The sequence below is a fragment of the Esox lucius genome, chromosome 7 (genome assembly GCF_011004845.1).
Source record: "Esox lucius isolate fEsoLuc1 chromosome 7, fEsoLuc1.pri, whole genome shotgun sequence".
Lineage (NCBI taxonomy): Eukaryota > Metazoa > Chordata > Actinopteri > Esociformes > Esocidae > Esox > Esox lucius.
In genome coordinates this window covers 16,414,794-16,437,184 of record NC_047575.1, presented here as the reverse complement: position 1 = coordinate 16,437,184, position 22,391 = coordinate 16,414,794, and the positions used below count along the sequence as shown (strand labels likewise).

The 22,391-nt window shown below is 44.2% G+C and overlaps 1 protein-coding gene across 1 annotated transcript; it reads left to right on the top strand.

Annotated features, from left to right (window-relative positions):
• The first annotated feature begins 1,898 nt into the window (after positions 1–1,898).
• Positions 1,899–6,038, top strand: mrm1 (mitochondrial rRNA methyltransferase 1 homolog (S. cerevisiae)). Its single transcript, XM_010870358.3, has 5 exons — positions 1,899–3,181; positions 3,311–3,404; positions 3,596–3,716; positions 3,810–3,929; positions 5,744–6,038. Exons 1-5 carry the CDS (start codon positions 2,244–2,246, stop codon positions 5,791–5,793), a joined length of 1,323 nt encoding a protein of 440 aa, XP_010868660.2. The 5' UTR covers positions 1,899–2,243; the 3' UTR covers positions 5,794–6,038.
• Positions 6,039–22,391: the final 16,353 nt, after the last annotated feature.

The following is a 22,391-nucleotide window of genomic DNA, read 5'->3' as shown; positions in this document are numbered from 1 at the left end:
CACTCAAAAACTGGAGCAGTATATATAATCTACGAAGTACCAGGACATTGTACATTAAGACACCAGTTGATTTTTGTGTGCATAGGGCGACACAAAATCTTTGAGCGTGATAATTCCACTGCTAATGTTCTAGAGCACTTTTGGGAATATACAACCAAACAAGGCAGTGGTTTTAGTTGGACATTTGGAAAGTTCATTGAGATGTTAGCTATTCATGGAAGTGGAAAGGTCCTTTTGTGGCTGCTGTTGTTGAATGTAACCTTAGTGGGGAAAATAATTTGTCTGAAATGGCAGAGAAACAGAATGGAAATGTATTGATAAAGCTTTTTTGCTTTCATACCGTGTTTACAAGGTTCTTGATAGTGGCCTTACAAGCGGGCATTTCGATTTAAGAATTAAATGTACAGATATGTCATAAATAAACTTATGTCTGTATACTCTGATGAACTGCTGGCAATAGTAATTGCCGTTCAGTGAGTGCAGGGTGTTTAACCTGTGGGAATTGTACTATTCTTGGATGAATGTGTTTAGATGTTTACTATCTGGCAAATCTATTGGAGTAATCTATTATTGGAGACTAACACTTTTATGGAGATTTGAGAATCTGGCAATAGTAGTACAATTGTGTTGGATCCAGGCTTATTTTGGTGTTGAAGGTAATGGAATTGCAGACAAGGTAGCCAAATGGGCTTGGAAACGAGATTAATAGTAATCGATATTCAAAATGTCACTGGGTAGAGGTGTAGCCAGATTTAAGATAAGAGCAGTTTTGAGGGTTTGAAGGTTGCCCAATGAAAGTGTGGAACCTGTCTTGTTGTATAAGGAAGAGTGGGAGAGACAAGTATAGTCAATGAGGTTAGACAGAGATGGGCCAGGTTAGTAGGGATTTTATGGATTGGGGAGGTTCAGGATTGGCAAGGTTAGGGATTGCTAGTTAGAAGTATTTTCAATTTCCTTAGAAATAAAGGATTTTTTAGGCAAATTTAGGATTTTGTTTTCATTATATACATTTAACTAAAAATGCCATTGTGTATTGGATGCATATGCAGAAATGAACTTCAGACAGTAAAATATGGTAGTAGATATTTGAATTTATGTTTTGTTTTCACTGCTCTTGTGGGTTTTCATAATCTCAGCCTTATCATGAAATCTAGGGAAAACCTTTACATTTAGCCAGAAACCTGGTTGCTTCAGCCAGGAGGTGGAGATGTGGCCACAGGTGGAGCTTCCAGCAAGACAAAGCAAGCACTCAATGAAATCTACATCAAAATGGCTAAAATGAAACACCGCACAAAAAGTGTTTTGCATTAAATATCTCAGTGCCTGAACTTGAATTCAAAACGTGGTTTGAATAGAACAGAGCAGTTCCTTTTCACAGACCCAAGGATCAGGAAGAATTCTGTATTGAGGAAACCTTCAATCTTCTCTAATTTGTTCTTCAATCGCTTAAATATGGGATATGTGTATAAATAGGTAATATGTAAACATAATTTCATACTGGGTGATTTGGGTTGATTCCCATAAATCATTTATTATTATTATTATTATTATTAAACCTTTATTTCAAGGAACCCATACTGAGACCAAGGTCTCTTTTACAGCTCGGTCCTGCATATACATGTTTACACATACAGTTCAGGTTCAATGATAAAACGTTTTTTTTAACCTGAACTGTATGTGTTTATATATTTTTACGTAGATTTATATTGGACACTTGCAATATAACTCTGCTGTTTATTCCGTACTGACTTTTTTGCTCATCTTTATTAAGACACCAACAATTCTAGAGATGCTCCACCGTGATTGACCACACACTCCAGCACAGTAGGTGGCATCATGCGTGCTTTTTTGCGAACCGCGCAAATATACCATGGTAGTAGAAGAAGAGACTTGTACTTCCCTAGCGTTTCCTAGTCGAGGCGGACTGTTGAAAACCTCTCACAGCACCGTCAATTTGCACATGCTCGGTTGCTTTTAGGCTAACTTGCAGTAAGCGATCGTTGATAGTAAAATATATTTAGCTTATCTACAAACTGAAACTTATTTGTTGAAACGTATTTCCGTTTTAATTCAACTACAGTAACTTTAAACGTTTCAAGCTTTTATTTTACGGCGTGGTGTGGGTAAGCGTGGTTTTTGTTAGCCAGCTACTTAGGTTCTGTTGCTGGATATCTGATGCTGGAGGACATGTAAATGGCCATCATCCAACCTCTTTAAAGTTGACCATCCAACACACAGTAGCAATGTCATTTATGTGTTTTAATTTTATAAACATGGGAACTTTGGCACGTCAGTGTTCCAGGATGTTCGTTGACCGTAGACTTTTGACTGTGGTGTCAGAGTGGGACATGAGAGTGGGTTGTCACTTTGCACCCTACCATTGCACTCGTTCTCTCCTCTGTCCTAACGACAACAGAGCTAAATCAGCAGAGAGGATGCGATTCAGTGCCGTTACCAGCTCTGTTCTGCGACAGAAGCCCGGTAGGTCTGAAGGACGACAGTACCAAGGTCAGTCTGAGGACATGCAGGATGACCCAGAAACACCAGTCAACAGAGTTTGGGGGACAGGCACCCCGCAATCACAAAAGAGGAAACCAAATGCACATATCAACAGATCATATGATCCCCAGAGAGAGCCCCCAATTGACTGGGAACGAAAGACCAACACAAGCAGCAGAGTATCACCTGAACTCCGGAAACTTAGCTTTGATGACTTTCCTGAGGAGCGTGAGAGGCTAGTAAAGGACTCCAAACAACGACTGTCCAAAGAAAAAGACAAGAATTATGAGACATTGTTTGGCGTGTCTCCCTGTCTCCTGGCTCTCACCCAGGGTAGAAGGAAGTCACACCGGCTTTTTGTGAAGGAAGGGGAGGCCTCTCGCAGGGCCTCCATACGGCAGGTTTGCGAGGAGGCTCGTCTACAGGGTGTGCAGATCCAGAGGGTTAGTAAGATGGACCTGAGTAAGATGTGCTCCGGAGGGGTCCACCAGGGTCTGTGTCTGCAGGCCAGTCCATTAGGTTATCTAACAGAGGACAAGACCTTAAAGCCTCCCAAGGACAGCAGTCGAATCCCCCTCTGGCTGGTTCTGGACAGAGTACAGGACCCAATGAACCTTGGTGCTATTCTTCGTTCTGCATACTTTCTTGGTGTGGACCGAGTTGCCAGTAGTCTTCAGAACAGGTACCAAAACCTCATTTTCCAGATCTAACTTGTCTTGTGTCTCACCTGTAATAATAAAAAAAATACCCCACTGATTAAGTTATGCTTTTACAACTGTAAAATGAGTGTTGTTTTTTGCTATTCTTCTAGCTGTCCATTGACACCAGTTGTGAGTAAGGCCAGCTCGGGTGTAATGGAGATCATGGGTGTTTATGGCTATGACAGCCTCATGGATCTGATGAAGGTACAGTAACTCTACCAATGCATTTGGCTTGCTCATATTCTGGTCTACCTGCTTTCAGAATGAATTGTATTGACTTGAGGAGTTTGTTAGGGAGCGTGTGTTTCTAGTTGTTTCTTTACTGTTTTAACCTAATTGAAGCAAGCGTGTTTGATAGCTTTCTTTAGTTGATGATGAGGTTTTGTTGTCTGCAGGTAAAGGTGGCCCAAGGCTGGCAGGTTGTTGGTACAGTGGGTGCTGAAGCAGAGAAGCCTCATGTTCCTGTCATGCAATGTTCTGATTTCCAGATGACCAAACCTACACTTCTACTCATGGGTAAGTGTTCCTGTTGTCTACTCTCTCGTTCTGTGTGCGTTTAGTCAATTTGCTCTGCGCCTCCTAATTCTGCCCTGCTGGGTCCTCTCCCAGGTGGTGAAGGTGATGGCTTGTCTCCGGAGCTACGTCTGCAGTGTGAGGCCCTGCTCACCATCCCTCCACGCAGAGACCTGCACCCTGGTGTCGAGTCCCTCAATGTTTCTGTGGCTACAGGTACAGTACTTCCTTAGTGTTTCTGTGGCTACAGGTACAGTACTTCCTTAGTGTTCCTATGGCTACAGGTACAGTATGGCCTTAGTGTTTCTGTGGATACATGTACAGTACATCCTTAGTGTTTCTGTGGATACAGGTACAGTAAGTCCTTAGTGTTTCTGTGGCTACATGTACAGTATGGCCTTAGTGTTTCTGTGGCTACAGGTACAGTACATCCTTAGTGTTTCTGTGGCTACAGGTACAGTACGTCCTTAGTGTTTCTGTGGCTACAGGTACAGTACGTCCTTAGTGTTTCTGTGGCTACAGGTACAGTACGTCCTTAGTGGTTCTGTGGCTACATGTACAGTACGGCCTTAGTGTTTCTCTAGCTACAGGTACAGTACGGCCTTAGTGTTTCTCTGGCTACAGGTACAGTACATCCTAAGTGTTCCTGTGGCTACATGTACAGTACACCCCTTTGTGTTTCTGTGGATACATGTACAGTACGGCCTTAGTGTTTCTGTGGCTACATGTACTGTACATCCTTAGTGTTCCTGTGGCTACATGTACAGTACGTCCTTAGTGTTCCTGTGGCTACATGTACTGTACATCCTTAGTGTTTCTATGGCTACATGTACTGTACATCCTTAGTGTTTCTGTGGCTACAGGTACAGTACGTCCTTAGTGTTTCTGTGGCTACATGTACAGTAAGTCCTTAGTGTTTCTGTGGCTACAGGTACAGTACGTCCTTAGTGTTTCTGTGGCTACAGGTACAGTACGTCCTTAGTGTTTCTGTGGCTACAGGTACAGTACGTCCTTAGTGTTTCTGTGGCTACAGGTACTGTACATCCTTAGTGTCCCTGTGGCTACATGTACAGTACATCCTTAGTGTTTCTGTGGCTACATGTCCTGTACATCCTTAGTGTTTCTGTGGCTACAGGTACAGTATGTCCTTAGTGTTTCTGTGGCTACATGTACTGTACATCCTTAGTGTTCCTGTGGCTACAGGTACAGTACGTCCTTAGTGTTCCTGTGGCTACATGTACAGTACGTCCTTAGTGTTTCTGTGGCTACATGTCCTGTACATCCTTAGTGTTTCTGTGGCTACAGGTACAGTATGTCCTTAGTGTTTCTGTGGCTACATGTACTGTACATCCTTAGTGTCCCTGTGGCTACATGTACAGTACGTCCTTAGTGTTGCTGTGGCTACATGTACAGTACGTCCTTAGTGTTGCTGTGGCTACATGTACAGTACGTCCTTAGTGTTTCTGTGGCTACATGTACTGTACGTCCTTAGTGTTCCTGTGGCTACAGGTACAGTACGTCCTTAGTGTTCCTGTGGCTACATGTACAGTACATCCTTAGTGTTTCTGTGGCTACATGTCCTGTACATCCTTAGTGTTTCTGTGGCTACAGGTACAGTATGTCCTTAGTGTTTCTGTGGCTACATGTACAGTACGTCCTTAGTGTTTCTGTGGCTACAGGTACAGTACGTCCTTAGTGTTTCTGTGGCTACATGTACTGTACATCCTTAGTGTCCCTGTGGCTACATGTACAGTACGTCCTTAGTGTTCCTGTGGCTACATGTACAGTACGTCCTTAGTGTTCCTGTGGCTACATGTACAGTACGTCCTTAGTGTTTCTGTGGCTACATGTACAGTACGTCCTTAGTGTTCCTGTGGCTACATGTACAGTACGTCCTTAGTGTTCCTGTGGCTACATGTACAGTACGTCCTTAGTGTTTCTGTGGCTACATGTACAGCGCACCACCCACCCCCCTTGCATTATTTTTGGAATTATTGTGATCTCATCGTTATATTCTGTGTGTTCTCCAGGCATTCTGCTGCACTCCCTCCTATCATCATGTGGTGGTGGCCGTCCATGACCAACTAGGCAACACAACCCAGGGTGTTTATGTTGGACCCCCTCCCAGGCCCTTTTCCCAGGGCTTAATGGCTGAATGTACTCCAACTAACCATCAGGGTCTCTGAGAGAGGCCGTGCTGATTGATGGTATTGGGACTTCTGGCCTGGCTGTTCAGTTTGCAGTGTTCTGGGTCTAAATGCTGCCTGTATGTCTGAATTGTCAACTATACGACGTAATGATATTAAATACAACCTTGTCTACCTGCTTCTTGTTAGATTATTTGCACGTTTTTTTGATGTCTCTTGATGTGAATATGTAAGTAGATGTACACAGGTGTTCAGGAGAAGGTGGGGCCTGGCAGAAGACCTCTTCTATTTCTATGTGGGTTAGGATCATTCAGCTGAATTGTCAATTGCTAGTTTTGATTGAGATGGAAGTATGGCCACAGTATGTTTCTGGTCCATGACTGGGGAACACGCGGCTGGTATTGATAGGCAACATTTTGCCCTTTGATGACTGTGTTTTTTCATTAATTATTCATGTGCATGTAGTAGTATGTAGTTTCTGAACGTTGTTGCAAACCTTCAGGATTTATCCGAATTGTTGTTAGCAATTGTTGTTAGCAAAATTCAGTTGTCCATACAGGGACCATACATTTCTGACACCCTTGTATTTGAGTTTCTTGTCTTTTTATCAGTTATTTTTAATTGGTAAATCCATTTAATTGAATAAATTAATGGGAATGTAGTATTCTACACCATTACAAAGTAAATAGTCTCTTAGAACCGAACAGTGCAGTTGTATGCATCATTGTGATTAGCTTTAAATCTGGGCATATTCGTTATTTCCCAGTGTGCTACAGTGTTTGACCAGTATGGCGGACAGGCTGTGAATTGGCCTGAGGGACTTGGTTAACTAATTATGGAAAACTGGAGGCATTGTCTCTTAGCACGACAGCTTTGATAAGCTCTGCATACTCATCAACATGCACACAGTTAATTGCTGTTGAATGCTTTTGGCATGTTCAATAGTTATCGATGGAGGGAAGAGGAGTCCTTCAGCTGGCTGCGTGCCTGGAGCTGACAGTATTCTTGGGGTAAGTCAAATGTCTAGTTGACATCTGGCAGTGTGTTTCACGGGGTTTACTGCCCCCCTATGGTTTGCTTGTAGGACGCTGCCATATTATGAAATGATAACCAGGATTGGATTCTTACCTGTCTGGCCTTTAGATTTTAGTCTGATGTCGATAAGGTGTTTTGAGCATGGTATGATCTCAACAGCTGGCATTGTTATTTTGTACAGTATGCCCCATGTTTCATCAGCTTGTTAACTGCTTAATTAGGAGAGACCTAAGGTGTTTGAACACTTAAGTCCTAGCAGGCTTTCTGTCCGTCCGCGGGTTCTCCACTGGTATGAGAAGTACATTGTTTCGGGGGTTGCTGTGAACACCCGGGGGAGCGGTCACCTGCTGTTTTGGCTTAGCTTGCACTCTGATGCACAGGCACCAAGCAGATCTACCTATTAAAATGTAAATTCCCTGGTGCGCTCAGTGGGGCCAGACTGAGGAGGAGGAGAGGGGATCTGCTCAAGGGTTTGGAGAATGTGTCAGCTTGTCTCCTTCACTTCACATGTTAATCACAGGCCGACAGGCACATATGTCTGCTTCCACTGACCTGGAGATGTGTGGAGAAGAACAAAGCTATTGCAAAAAAAAAAATGTAGCCTTGTATGATTTCAAATTATAAAGGATGGGTGATATAATGTAACCTCACATTTCTTTTTACAGATGCCATGGGGTGTTTTATTTATTTTTAAAAGTTATTTTCCCGGGTTTTGCCCATTGGTTAGGATTAAATGCTTGGAAATACAACAAATAAAACATACTAATCGCTGACTCCTCTATTGGTTTTATTTCTATACTTTTAATTCTCATCACACCCAGGCAAAATCCAGGTAGATGACCTGTAAAAAATTGCCCCTGATTTTAGATGTTTCAGTACTGATACATTATTGAATTTTTTTAATGTTTGAATCCCATTTCATCTGTGGTTGCAGGCCCATGGTGTGTCCCGTGTAGACTGTGCTTGCCCACTGTCTTGGTCTGCTGGGAAGGGCATATTACATAGTAATAGAATACACCAAAGATGATGTAGTTGTGCATCGCCTGTTTCTCTCTTACGTCACAGTCAATTGGTAGTTTGTCTAGCCAGGACCAAATACTGTCCCCCACACATGGCATGTGTCCAGAGGTCCTGAAAGCCAGGGTACCCCCATTGAAAACATTGTGTTTTAATTTAATCGTGTTAAAATATGGCAAAATTGGCTTTAAAGCTGCGATTTTTCTCTCCACCTTCAAAATTTGAAGAATTTCAGATTTACTATAAAATTGCGACATTGTCTATCCAGACTTTGGTAAAATGTGTACAACTGCAGGGAAGTAACTGTTACAGTCTTGCCCTATTCGCTCAATGCCAAATGCAATTGCAGAAAAGCTGAAAAATTCTCAACAAAACCCATGGCAAAATGTGTCCGGAAATTAAAAGGTTTACATTGAATTAAAATGTTCTCTCCATGGACAAGATGGTGGGCACTGGGCCCATTAGTTATGCAGTGTTCTAAGATACTGCCTTGCAATGTAGCCATGTCATTGAGACAAGGGGTCACGCCTTGATAGCGGTATACCAACAGTTCCCAGGAATCCTGAGGGGAGCAGTGCAAATTGGTTTGGCTTCAACCAGGTGGGTTGGAGGGATTTCAGACAGGGTTGTCTTGTCTTGTTGGGCTCTAGTGTGTCAGGGGCCTGCACGCTCAAATGAGGAGTGCTCTCATCCAAGCGCATTTGTTCTAGACTACTTCCTGGTTGACCAAGCAGTGAGATAAGAAAAACGGTGGCGGATACCCGTCAGAGGACAGGTCCTGGAACTTTTCCAAGCACTGAGAGTTGCTGCAACGAGGTAAGGCCAGTATTACAAATTTGACCTAAAAAATCAGGATGGGATTAAGTATGGTCCAAAAAGGGAGAGAAATAATATTTTGGCGTAGGGCCCCCAAAATGCTACAGACGGCCCTGCATTTGGTACACAAGGCAGTTGTTAATAACAGTGATACATTTTTAAATAAATAAGTTATAAATAAATGATTATACTAACCAAACATCTGCTGTGCTCATGAAATACACATGTTCATTACATTCTGATAACACAATCATTTAGGAGGAGTTTGTTGGGTAGTGGATGTGGATTTTATAGCTTTTGCACCCGCCATTCAAATATCATCATTTAAACTGCTCTCTTTGCACTTCTCAACAAATACTGTTATTATTCCTGATTGGAAATACCACAAGTGGCTCTTTTAAAAGCACTGAAGCCCTCTGAACTACAATTGTGCAAAACAACATTTGGACAAGAGCAGCGTGGAGTACATAATATATTTTTCAGAAAACTTGGCCCAGAATTATTTAATCCTCAATAACATGAACTCTGAGCAACAGCAATTTGAGGTGGAATGAAATGGTCAGCAGTTCACAAAATGAGGTCCGTTGTTTTCTAAATGCCCTGAATTTATAGTCATCTTACATTGAAATGGCTCTCCTAGAAGATGAGCTCTGTGTCTTGCAAGGAGCACTTTGCCAAGGCAGAAGTGTTTGTCAGACACTTGATTCATTCATTCGTTGTTCTTGCAAAGTTGATGAAATTCAAGCATTGACGCAAACATAGCTTTAACTTTACAAAATTACAAAAGGAGTTTTTAGAACAAGATCTTGTGGGTTGTTTTCTACTGATAGTATGGGGTGATGGTAGCACAATGGGATTAACGTGGGCAAATTCTAGAGATTTGGCCAGTTCCTTTGAGCATAGAAGGCTCCATCACTACTACATCACCTGTCATCATGAAAGAACCCCTAAGTGGCCCTCCTTGCTGTTGTCTGATTGCCTTTACCAGGTTGGATGGCTACACAAAATTATCCACTTGTGCAACTGGTCTCCGAGCCTTTGAGCATGGGGATACATTTTGTTTAACCTAAGTCCTAGTTTGTGTCTATGTAAACATATTTTGCTCAATCAAGCTAATGTATTTAAAGCCCCAAATCCACAAATGACATTTAATTGAATGTCACAATAATTCTGGATTTATCAAGGTTGTCCAGGCTTGCCTGTCTGGTTAGGGTGTTGGAAATGGTGATAAAATGTTGATTTAGCTGGGGGGAAGGCCAGTGCTGGGGGGCAGGCCAGTGCTGGGGGGCATGCCAGTACAAGCTCATGGAGGACAAAGCATTGGCTCGTGTGGGCAGAAAACACTCATAAGAACTGTAGCATATCTCGTCTCTTTGAACGGGCAGATTGATGCGGCAGATTGATGTGCAAATAAAGCTTTTAGACAGAATGCAACCAATTGTGGAGCCTTAGCTAATCCATCTACATATCACAGCCAAGCAGAACCTCATCAGGTCCCATTACTTGTCTTTGGTAAAACTCAGTCGGGGGATCAAAATGGCCTTAAACCTTCCAATCTCTGGGTGGACACTTTAACTGCATGACCACTGGGCTGGAGGAGGAAGCTGACATGAGAACGTGAAGGTTTTTTCTGCTCCATGTTTCAATACTTAGTGGAGTCATTCCACCTCAAAATGCACAAGAGAAAAGATTTAGACTTAAACCATCTCAGTTTTCCTGAGGTCAGGTCTGTAGTTAAAAATTCAAAAGATTAGCATTCCTGAAACATTATTTTCATGGATGTATTATTGGATATTATTGGTTATTTTTGTTCATAAGATCATGTTAATTTAATATTAGTAATATAATATTCATGTTACTATAATACTTTAGTACACCATGTCCAAATAAATGGTCAAAAAGCTACCCACTTACCTGTCACATCCTAACTCAAGCCCACACACGAGTGTTGGTTCTGTAGGTTTGACAAGTGGTATAATATAGTAGCTTGGCGAATTGTTCATCCAGTCAATGTGATCTATTGTCAATATATTTTTCCTTTTACAGAGTCATGTCACTGCCCATCATACAACCTGTATATGAAAAATGTCAAAATGTATTTCTTATGTTTATAACAGTAAAGGTGGACATGGAGCCATCAATCATGCCCTTCAGCCAAGGGTCCTGTCCCACAGGTGAAATTACCAGAAACGCTTCTTAGCTTATATTTAGATGGATACTTTTTTCTTTAAGTCTAATTGATGTACGTATTAGTATTTATCTTCAACTTTGTATGGTTCCAATGCTCATCAAAAAAGATTTGCAACCCCGAACAACTTTGTATGTAGTGGTGACAAAAAAGATCACAGTAGAAAACACTTGTGATCTCTGGATTCTGTACTTTCAGAATTTTTCTTACATGTTTGTAGCTCAAATGATTGGGGTATTACAGATGTTTTGTGACTTTGTTCCAGTTCTACACTGATCAAAACACAGCATTCCACAAGCCCTATACAATGCAACATATGAATGCCTTGTACTGGCAGTTTCAGCAGAGCCAGAAGGACACAGTAGAGAACATTTAAAGGAATCTGATAGTTTCAAGTAGAATGATGAAACAGCAAGTTACTTTTGATCAAATAATATTTTTTACCTGACCGTCACACTATAAAGAATCTGTGAGTATCAACATTAGCATTAAAGGGAAACGCAATGTTTTATCGGAGGGAAAAGTTCATTTTCTGAGAGCATGTTTATCTGTATCCTAACTACGTTTTTAGAACATTCAAGTCTTGACAAAGTCTTGTGTGTCAAGTCTTGCTGAATTTAAATGGAATTACCTGGTAGGGTCCCTGTGGTCTTGGCAGTCGGAAGTAGCGCACCAGGCTCCTTTCATGCTGTCTGGCTCTGCATTTCAGCGGACCTAATAGGCAGCGCATGGACACACATGGAGCTCCGGTCTTTGTGACACAGCTCTGTCTGACTAGGGCCAGCTGAGGTAGAAAGGTCAGTGTCACACGTCCGGGAAGTCATTTTCAGCACAGGGGAGAACATAGGCTTTCTGTGTCTGATGAAGTCCTAATGACCACTCAGGCTCATCCTTTTAAAGGTTTCTGTGTGCATAACTACTCTCAGTATACTGAACGAATATTTGTTGTAGCCGGGTCAAATGTATTTCTATGGACATCATTTTCTTTCTTAACCCTAATCATACATCTTTGTGATTTATTTCAACACGGTGGTGGTCTTTGTAATATTTTGTCTGTCTGTTGAAAGGGCAGGGTATTAACGTTATATTAGGTCTACCACAAGACTCATTCTAACAGATGGGGACAGCCTCTGTAATTCTGAGTCCTGCTCCACCATTCTCAGATAAGGGTGTCACTTCCACCTAGGGTGATTGCCACTTTCTCTCCGCGTTGACGAGGACTAGAATATAAGGTGAACAAGGTCACAAGCCAGTTTTTATCCCTGCGTCTTCCTCTCCCAAATGACTTGTCTGCCTCTGAGGGAAATGTGAACGGACAGGGCTGGCCAGATTGGGAACCAATCGCCTGGATTCTGGGGAGAAAGGCCAAAGAGGGAGTGACACACGGGTGAGGAGAGGGGGAGTGGCTGAGTGCTGAAATAGATGAGTCTTGAAGAAGTGATAATGAATGAGCGGGACCACGCACAGCAAAGGGGATGTGAGGGAAACAGAGGCAGAGGAAGCCTGGAGGCGGAGAAGCCCGCTGAAGGACTGGACACGGAGGGGGAATTTGAGTCAGTGAATGGCGGACGTCTGTACCTCAATTAGAACAGATGTAGAGATGGAGAGCCAGCAGGTGGTGCTCTAGGTCAGTACTCCAAGGTGTCTGTCTGTCTGTCTCCAAGCGTCACCACAGATACTTAATCCAGTCCCCTGCACGGTGGCTTGCTGCTTAGTGGGGGTTATGGAACGGGACGGTTCACAATTAAACTAAAACGGGCTCCACTCGCAATCCAACGGAGACCACGACAGGGCAATTAACCCGCTAATACAGTAGGCCATTAGACGTCCCTCTCTGTGCCGGAGCCCCAGGGTACTGGCCTGGCATGGGACTGGGGCATATTAGAGGAGATGGTTTAATTTAATGAGCCATTCTAGGATTTTAAGTGCAGAAAATGATTTGTGGTGCTGTGTACATTTTTACGGTGTGTTTTGTAGACCCGTCTCATGATCCAGCTTTAGTCCTCGGTGCAGTGCAGTCTTGTGTCCTTGCAGCACTTGGAAGTTTTCTTGACTTGCCTTCAGCCATTTGCCTTCATAGATCCCACTGTATGGTGGCTTATGTGGTTTCCTTTTTTCTCACCCAAATACTGAAGAGAATAAATATTTACTATCTGTCTGTTTTCCCCCTGTGCTGTATGTGAGATTTAACTCTGTTCTATCAGCTCTGACGGTTCAGCCAGGGGCTTCTTTCATTTTCTGCTTTTGTGTTTTTAGCTGAGATTGACAGGCCGCTCTCTCTCCTTCCCCGAAGCCGGAGCGCAGCGCTGTTCTATTAATCTGTTTAATATGCCAGGGAAACAGTGGAGCGGGAGAACTGGCAGCTCGCTAATGGAATCTGGGCAGGTTAGAGCGGCCTTGCATATCAGACAACGCAGCGGCACAAGGTGGAGGCCAAATGAATGGCTTGCTGAGCACCAGTGTCGCATTGCCCTGGGAAACGGAGGGGTCACATCTCTCTCCTCACCCTGCATTGTGACCCTTCCCCTGGTGACCTTTCCTCAGAAACACTTACACACTCCTTTATTCAGTTTAAAAGTTTTCTTCATTCGGCAGCACTTACCTCAGTTGTGCCCTTCCGTACCTCTATTCTCTTCCCTATTCAGAAAAGAGAGGTTTGGTTATACCAACTGGAGCACAGTCTGCCTGTGTGGATTGGCTCTGTACTGAAACTATTGAAAACCTAGAGAAATATTTCTATGTGGAACCCTGTACCATTACCCTTGAGAATTACATGAAACTGTCAAAATACCTTAAAATGACTTTGGCTATGATAAATGTCAATCCACTTTGTCTATACATCAGCATATGTGCTTCCAATGTTCATATCCTTTATTTAGTAATGAGAGCCTCTCCATAGTTAAGTTTTCAACACAATTTAGAGCTCTATGCCATTTGCACTGATGTCTCAATGTGACACCATAAATATCACATATCCTCCAAAAGCTGACCAGTCAGGGTTGTACTAGGCTATTGAACGCTAAAACACCACTTAAATGAATTCAATTATTTATTTGAAAATCAACAGCAAGGCACTATATTTTCTAACGCTATTAGAGCAAGCAGAAAACATTCTAATAATTAAACAACTATTGACAGCGAGGTTGGTGCACGATCCCCCTGACTGAAGCAAAGGCAGAGCCCAGCAGTGACGCGCTATCGAAGACAGGCACGAATCTCACACAACATGTGTCACGGCAGCAGCATATTAGCGAGATCCCAAAGCATTGCTTGCGTGCTGCAGCAATCAGAGTTCATGTGAGTGGGAATGGAAATAGAATGATGAATCTAGCCTAATTAGTGCAATATCAGCTGATGGTATTACTTGATCCATGATGCTCACTCTGGTTTCCTGTCTGACCTAGCTTCACTTTATAATTAGTAGTCACTGTTCAGTATCAGGCTCATAGTAAACTGCTGGGAGCCAAGGGTAGCAGACTCCCTCCCACCTACTACTGCCAAATGACTACTTCCAACAAATGAAAATTAGAAATCCTTTATACATTTTACATGACAATGTTTTAGTTCATTATAGGTGGTGAATTATTAGCTAATTTGCTCTGTGAAATTCATAGTCACTTTGACTGAGCTGCAATGTCATAACTGAGCTAAATGCAGTGTGTTATAGATGATGACCGGGAGGATCACCAAGGAGGCACAGTTAACATCATCTGAACGTTCCAGAAAACAAAAACATACTAAATCCAATTCAGTTGTTGAAACTGTACACACTAAAAAAACATTGTTCCTTCAAATCTATTTGTAAGGTACCTCACCTACCTTTTCAAAACGTTTATAGTCTTAGTGCCCAGCAAGTGTAGCTTCGATTAAATATATTTTTAATTTACTTTAATTAACTTTTTTTTATTTGACCCCATTTTTCTCCAATTAGCCTCATCGCAGCAGCTCCCAGCAGACCTGGGAAAGTAGAAGATGGCAACATCCTCCAGAGCGTATCTCGCTAAGCAGTTCTGCCTCTCATCATAGCTTATGAACCCGACCTAAACGGGCTGCTGCTAACACTCCATCAGCGTCGTTTCGAGCTAGCTTTGTGTGGTATGTTCTGAATCCTGTTACACTCACTTAGCCAAGAAATACTCACCAGCGCCTAAACGACTGGAGGAGAACCCATTCACTGGCCCACAACCACAATTGAACTTACAAGCACCCGACCCTACCGCAGGGAGTCACAAGGGCAATGGAACCTTTGTCGGACACCTCTGGAGGATGGTGCTGAGCCCATTTGGCCTGCCATATGTGAGGCCCCAAGTCACTGTTATTGTGCTGTGACAAGGACTTAAACTCCTTGCCACAATGACACAGCTGTAACGAGAACCACTAACTTCACCCCTTCCTCTGAGATCCAAGGGATTTTCTACCTCCTTGTTCCTATGATCACTATCGTATTAAATAGGGTGTGTTCAGTGTCGTCGGACGCCTTCCAAGTTGGAAGTTATTCAGTTATCATAATGAACTGGTAGGTGTTGATATTTATTTTCTCTGAGCCTGTTTTTGCTGTGCAATCTGTGATTTAAGGGTTTGTCTGTTTCCCCCTTGTCCTCCCCTCCACTCCTTCGCACTCCGTGCCACGGACATCCATCCTCCAATTTGCATTATGTGCAGCTCACCCGGGGGAGGCGGGCGGGCGGGCGGGCGGCGGTGCCTCTGCAGCAGGCAGCCATGTCACACCACACTGGAGGGGCTCACCATGTTTGTTCTTGACAATTGCAGCCTCATGAATCCATTTGGCAGGAAACAAAGAGTAAACCCGGACAGGGCTAGCTCGGGCACGGTGGTTCTGTGGGCGCCACAGCACCATCGTCTCTTACACTCTGAGGTCTGCGGGGGGCTGGGCTTCCCTAATGCCCCCAAATTAGTGAGACACGTGTAAACAAATGCCCTCCTGAATTAGCTCCTGGTCTCCAAACAGAGGCCTACCCCTGGCACTAGTTATCCTCCTGCTTGTCCCTCCTTCTCCTCACGGCACACAGAAATAGATTAAGTGTAGCATGCGGAGCAGAGAAGACATACCTCATAGCTTTTTATTACTGTGCTCGTGGAGCAGGTTTGGCTTTTAAATCATTTTTGTATGGAAGTAGGAGGGGCTCTATTAGAGGAGCCACTCTCTGGAGCTCTTCTTCATTACAGCAATATGTTTCAAACAGTGTCTGAGTGTATACAGTCTTTATCAAGTGTAATGTCACTACGGGTTTCTCTGCGTTTCAGACACACCAGGTCGCCAGCCTTGGTGAAATGAGCACGATCCACTACCTTCCTGCACACGGGCTAGGAATCAACTGTTGTCGGTCTAGTAAATTATCATTTTTCACATTAAAACAGTCTGTTGAGGTCTAACGATTTTCTCAGAATGTATAGTTGAAAAACCAATAGTCAGAGGCCCAAAGATGTGTGTGTGAGTGTGTTTGTGTGTATTTGTGTGTATTTGTGTGAGACAGAGGAAAAGGAAGACAGTCCCTTTCTCACAGAGTGCTGGGAATGGGGTGTGAGGGGGGTGGTTGTTGGGAGTGGAGGGGGGTCTGGGGGTGTTGGGGGGGGTGAGCCGGTAAGATGATAATGCAGCATGACACCTCTGAAATGAGACCCTGGTTGCCATGGCAAAGAGGCAGGAGGGGACAGTCTCTCAAGAGGCTGAAATAAAACAAGCTGTAAATGATGTTTGATTAGTATTTAGATCATGTAGCCGCTCAGGACAGACCTTTTGTCAGCTGCTTGCTTCCATGCCTCTGCAATTGTTTTCCACTAGACTGACTGACTCTCATCTCATCTTTATTCATCATCTTCTCTGTCGCTCCATATCTCTCTCCTCCATCCACTCTCTTAGTTTACCCGCTTAGTTTTCATACTGACATCATAAATAATATTTGCATATTGCTAAAATTCCCATAGCCCAAGCTTTGTCATTATTCACACGTCATGTCAACTTTCTTTAATTTTGTGTCTGTCTGTTCCTCTGTTAGTATTCTTTTTTTATGACCACCAGTTTCAGGGAAACATACCAACCAGAAAAACTAGTATGATGGCTCCTTCCCTTCCCTACATCAAGGTCTGTGGTTATGCCCACAACTGTACTCCACCCAGACTGGCCAATGTTCAGCCATCCCTGCTATGGTCCAGGGTGTAGGAGGGTCAATGAGGCACAGGTCCTCCATGCATCATGCCTAATCCATTCTATATTCTATGCACATGGCTGTTCTGTTGTGAGCTGTTGTGTTTGCTCAGGGCTTAGCAGCAGGGAAGAATCTGATCTGTGTGGCACATTGTAAATACAGGGGAAAAGCCTGATCTGGCTTCTACAGTCTTATTTGCTCATTCACCCGAGCATGTTAAGTAAGCTTTATTCTAGCTATTTGTCAAGCAACAGAGACACCCACCTCCACACAAAAACATATGGAGCCCTTTTTGGTTATGAACCCTCAGAATGTATTTCATTGTATTAAACACTCAAGTTTGCATGCATGTTTATGACTGTGTCTTGGTTTTTGCTGATGTTTTGTCCGCAGGGATGGTGCTCTGTTCCATTTATAGGACGGATGACGTTCATTTTGAAATCCGAATTGAGATTTGAAATAACATACTGAAAATAATCAAAGCAGTAATATATTTGTTCGGTATCAAACTTTCCTGTTCTGCTGGTGTGAAGGAGCATGATGGGACACACCTGCTGTCTGTCTGTCAAGGAATGCAGTATGTATCATTACTGCTTGATACAGAATGGAGAATAAATCATCACGTTACGATGGATTTTGTTTTTTATTTTTCTGGACCAACAGCTTCCCTGCTCCCTTTATGTTGCTGCTTTAGCACTTCTGTGTTTTCTTCTGTCAGCTTTGCCAGTGATGGACTCTTTACCAAGCCAGAACTAATCACCTCTGACTGCTATCTGTCTCTGTCAATTACACAGTAGCTGCCTCATGCCCTTCTGCCAGCTCAAAGGGGGGAAATAAACTGATGCCCCAAACATACTGTCCCCCACAACCGTCACCTTCTGAGGGTTCCACAAAACCCACTCTCCCCCACAACCGTCATCTTCTGAGGGTTCCCCCAAATACACTGTCCCCCACAACTACCACATTCTGAGGGTTCCCCCAAACACACTGTCCCCCACAACCGTCACCTTCTGAGGGTTCCCCCAAATACACTGTCCCCCACAACTACCACATTCTGAGGGTTCCCCCAAACACACTGTCCCCCACAACCGTCACCTTCTGAGGGTTCCCCCAAATACACTGTCCCCCACAACTACCACATTCTGAGGGTTCCCCCAAACACACTGTCCCCCACAACCGTCACCTTCTGAGGGTTCCCCCAAACACACTGTCCCCCACAACCGTCACCTTCTGAGGGTTCCCCCAAACACACTGTCCCCCACAACCGTCACCTTCTGAGGGTTCCCCCAAACACACTGTCCCCACAACCGTCACCTTCTGAGGGTTCCCCCAAACACACTGTCCCCACAACCGTCACCTTCTGAGGGTTCCCCCAAACACACTGTCCCCCACAACTACCACCTTCTGAGGGTTCCCCCAAACACACTGTCCCCCACAACCGTCACCTTCTGAGGGTTCCCCCAAACACACTGTCCCCACAACCGTCACCTTCTGAGGGTTCCCCCAAACACACTGTCCCCCACAACCGTCACCTTCTGAGGGTTCCCCCAAATACACTGTCCCCCACAACTACCACATTCTGAGGGTTCCCCCAAACACACTGTCCCCCACAACCGTCACCTTCTGAGGGTTCCCCCAAATACACTGTCCCCCACAACTACCACATTCTGAGGGTTCCCCCAAACACACTGTCCCCCACAACCGTCACCTTCTGAGGGTTCCCCCAAACACACTGTCCCCCACAACCGTCACCTTCTGAGGGTTCCCCCAAACACACTGTCCCCCACAACCGTCACCTTCTGAGGGTTCCCCCAAACACACTGTCCCCACAACCGTCACCTTCTGAGGGTTCCCCCAAACACACTGTCCCCCACAACTACCACCTTCTGAGGGTTCCCCCAAACACACTGTCCCCCACAACCGTCACCTTCTGAGGGTTCCCCCAAACACACTGTCCCCACAACCGTCACCTTCTGAGGGTTCCCCCAAACACACTGCCCCCCCCCCCATAGCCATCACATTCTGAGGGTTCCCCCCAAAACACACTGTCACACACAACCATCATATTCTTACAATTCTCTCCATTTTAAATATTTACACACATGCCTACATATTACCAAACAACTATTTCACCAAGTTGATAATAGATATAGAAGACTGATTGACATATTAGGTGTTAGTTCATTAGGTTATGGAGCAACATCAACTAACATTTAACTTCCTGTTGGAGATTTAAAGCGGATGTGATGTACAAATGTTATCAGTTCTAGGGACTGTAGCTGTGAACTACAGTCAGCTGTTGGGGGCATTCATCTTACATATGTTTCTAGAAACCTGGCCACCACCGCTACTTCAAAAGGCTACGGCGTGTCTAAACAGTCAATGTGATAGTTCAGATAGAGGGATGTGCAGTCTGGTTGGCTGAGGAAGATGACTGACATGTGTCTGAATGTGACATCAGTCTCTCTGAGAGTGTTTGGCTAATCGATGGCAGACAGCATTTAAAATCACAACAGTATTACCCAGACAAAAATCCAGAACTCTGGCTGTGGTCTCAGGTTTACTGATGCCGGGTCGGAATGACATCCAGTGTGACATCCAGTCTGAACAAATGCAAAGATGGCAACCGTTTAAAGGTATTTCCTGCTGGATTCTCATCTGTCAAATACAGGCTACATTATAGGTCACTGTGAGTGCTTCTGTTCAGGTCTTCACTCTTAGCATATTCCCAAATTATTCTATTGATCTTCTTTCTCTTTTTTCCATTCGAGGTATTAATTGAGAACATTCCAGTTAAAGTGAGTTGAGTTGCTGTTATCTGGAATCAATCTGCTCCTGCCTCTAATGATGGGCCACATTAAATCCAAAGCCATCAGCCCCACTTCATTGTGAAACCATCTTTTAATTGGCAGTTACATTCTGGCTAATAGTAGGATGATTGCAACCCTCTAAGGCCCCATTGGGAGATGGTATATCATTCTGTGGAAGACAGTTCTAGCTGTTTTGTGTTTCCCACTTTTTGGAAATATTGTATATCGCTGCAACATTGTGAAGAGGTTGTATGCTGGTTGTAGCAGATAAAAATGGGAGTGCTTTTTCCTCCTCGATGCTTCATTTTTATCTCCATCTGGTATATTTGATCTTCTCCCTTCCCGTATCTCATCAATTTCTCTCCTTCATCCGCCTCTCTGTGTTTCTCACTGTCTGCTTGGTGTTGCAGGCAGTGCGATGGCTGGCAGAGACAGATTGTTCAGCCCCGGCTTAAAGGTGACTGCCTCGTTCCTTCTGCCCCACAGCGCTGGATCATGGGAATCCATCATGGACCCTGCGCTCTGCTCAGACACATCACATGGGATAGAGAACAACAGAACAGGAGGCGACAGAGATGAGAGTACGAGATGGGGAAGGGAGAGGAGAGCCAGAATACTGTGGGAAACCTGGAAGGTAGTCTAGAAAACAGTACAGAGAGCTCCGGGTTGGAATAAGGAGAGACACAGAGGGAGAGAGTGGAGGGGACGAGAGAGCGGGAGAAACTGGAGGTGTTTGGGGGGCTTGTCTCAGGCGTGTGGAGCGAAGCAGAAGGAGGCGGGGGCTGGTGGGCATGTAAGTGGGGGGCATACATCATTATTGGCGTGCTCCTCCATCCCCTGCTCACCCTGACGTCCCCTCCATCGCTGACATAAATCATGATTTCCCCATAATAGATCCCCTCTCTGCCATGCAGGGGAAGAATGTGCCGCTCATATCGATCCCACGCTCCCATCAGCCGCCGCCAACCCCCCCCCCCCACAACCGACACTGCGCTGGGACGCAAAATCATTATGAAACATCACTGATTTGAAATTCATGGGATTCTAAATAAAGTTTATTTTTTCTCCATCTAAATTTTGATGCATGAGGGGCAAGGGGAGAGTAAATGAGAAGTAACGATGTTGAGATTACAGAGCGGCCGCGATGCTATTATCTTCCTATTGATTTGTGTTTGAAGCACATGTAATGAGAGCCAGTGGAGGGAATCATAAACAGCAGTGGACAGAGAGGGAGATAGGGAGGGAGGGAGAGAAACCGTGGGACAGAAGAGGAGCTGGCATCTTGCTAATACCCTATAGGTTGGCACCTCAGATTAATACAGTGTCAAGGCTCTGTAAAGCCACAGTCTCACCGGTATCCTTATAGTACATGGTTAAACTTCACCACGACCTTCTGACAACTCTTCTCCCTCTGCTAAGTTGGAGCTCGATGTACGCTAGGTGTTATTCAAGATCGCCCTGACTTCTACCACAGTGTCTCACTGTTGACTACATCTGTTGGTCAGGAAGGGCGTATTATAGCGTGTGTTTGTACTGGACGTGTAGACTGTTCACTTAGTTCTTTACCGCTGCTTTTATTCCCCTCACATGCAAACCTTTAGAAGCTATTCCATGGTCCTCTCTGTAATATAAGCCTGCGCGGACGGCTGATGTGGCCACTTGATACATCACCAGGGGTAGGTGGTCGTGGCCTGGGCAAGATTGTAGAGGAGGATTGGAGGGATAGTCGTGTAAAGAGAAGGGGGGACAAAGGGGCTGCGCTCCAATTACAATGCACCCTGCTATTTCCATGCAAGCCAAACTGTGCTGAGGTTGAAGGGATTAATGGCTTTGGATGTTGGCCGCAGACCGGCGCACCACCAGCCCAATTATGGAGCCATATTGGCTCCCAGCATGTCCACGGCTACTGCAGCAGTCTGCTGGGTGAGAATACTGTGTGAAACCTTTAATGGGGGTCAGAGGTCAGGGTGAGGCAGTGAGGGGAAGGGGTTTTGGCACTATAAGGACATTTGGGTGAGTGAATGTTTACATTGGAAGTAATGCATTAACTGTGACCTGTTCAGTTAACGACGAATATTTGCTTTTTACTTTTTTGCAAAATGTGAGTATTGGAGCCATTTCATGTATTGTATAGCCTAGTTGTTTTGGGATGTCACGCCTCCAGGGCACTAGGTGGCAGTCACGTTTATGTCATGAGGTGAGTTTTTGTGATAAATGGCCAGGTGTGGGATGTTTTACTTGTTATTGGTTATGGGAGCTTATGGTTTCATACCGCTATCATCATGATACTTTATAACTAACACTACAGGATTATTTTCACTCTGAACCATCACTCAGCACTACGGTAACAACATCAAAGTCATTTGTTTAAACTTTATGATTTTATATTGAATGGAACATCAAACTAAATCATGGCCTGAATTGATTTATTGTAATGAGACAAGCGTCACCATAACCAATTAACAAAGTGGTTAATGGACATTTAGGCTATGGTAGTC

Excerpts from the sequence above, each read along its gene's own strand:
- mrm1 (XM_010870358.3), top strand. The coding sequence starts at position 2,244 with ATGTCATTTATGTGTTTTAATTTTATAAACATGGGAACTTTGGCACGT. Across the intron at positions 3,717-3,809 it reads ACCTACACTTCTACTCATGG|GTGGTGAAGGTGATGGCTTG; the intron begins GTAAGTGTTCCT and ends GTCCTCTCCCAG. Across the intron at positions 3,930-5,743 it reads CAATGTTTCTGTGGCTACAG|GCATTCTGCTGCACTCCCTC; the intron begins GTACAGTACTTC and ends TGTGTTCTCCAG.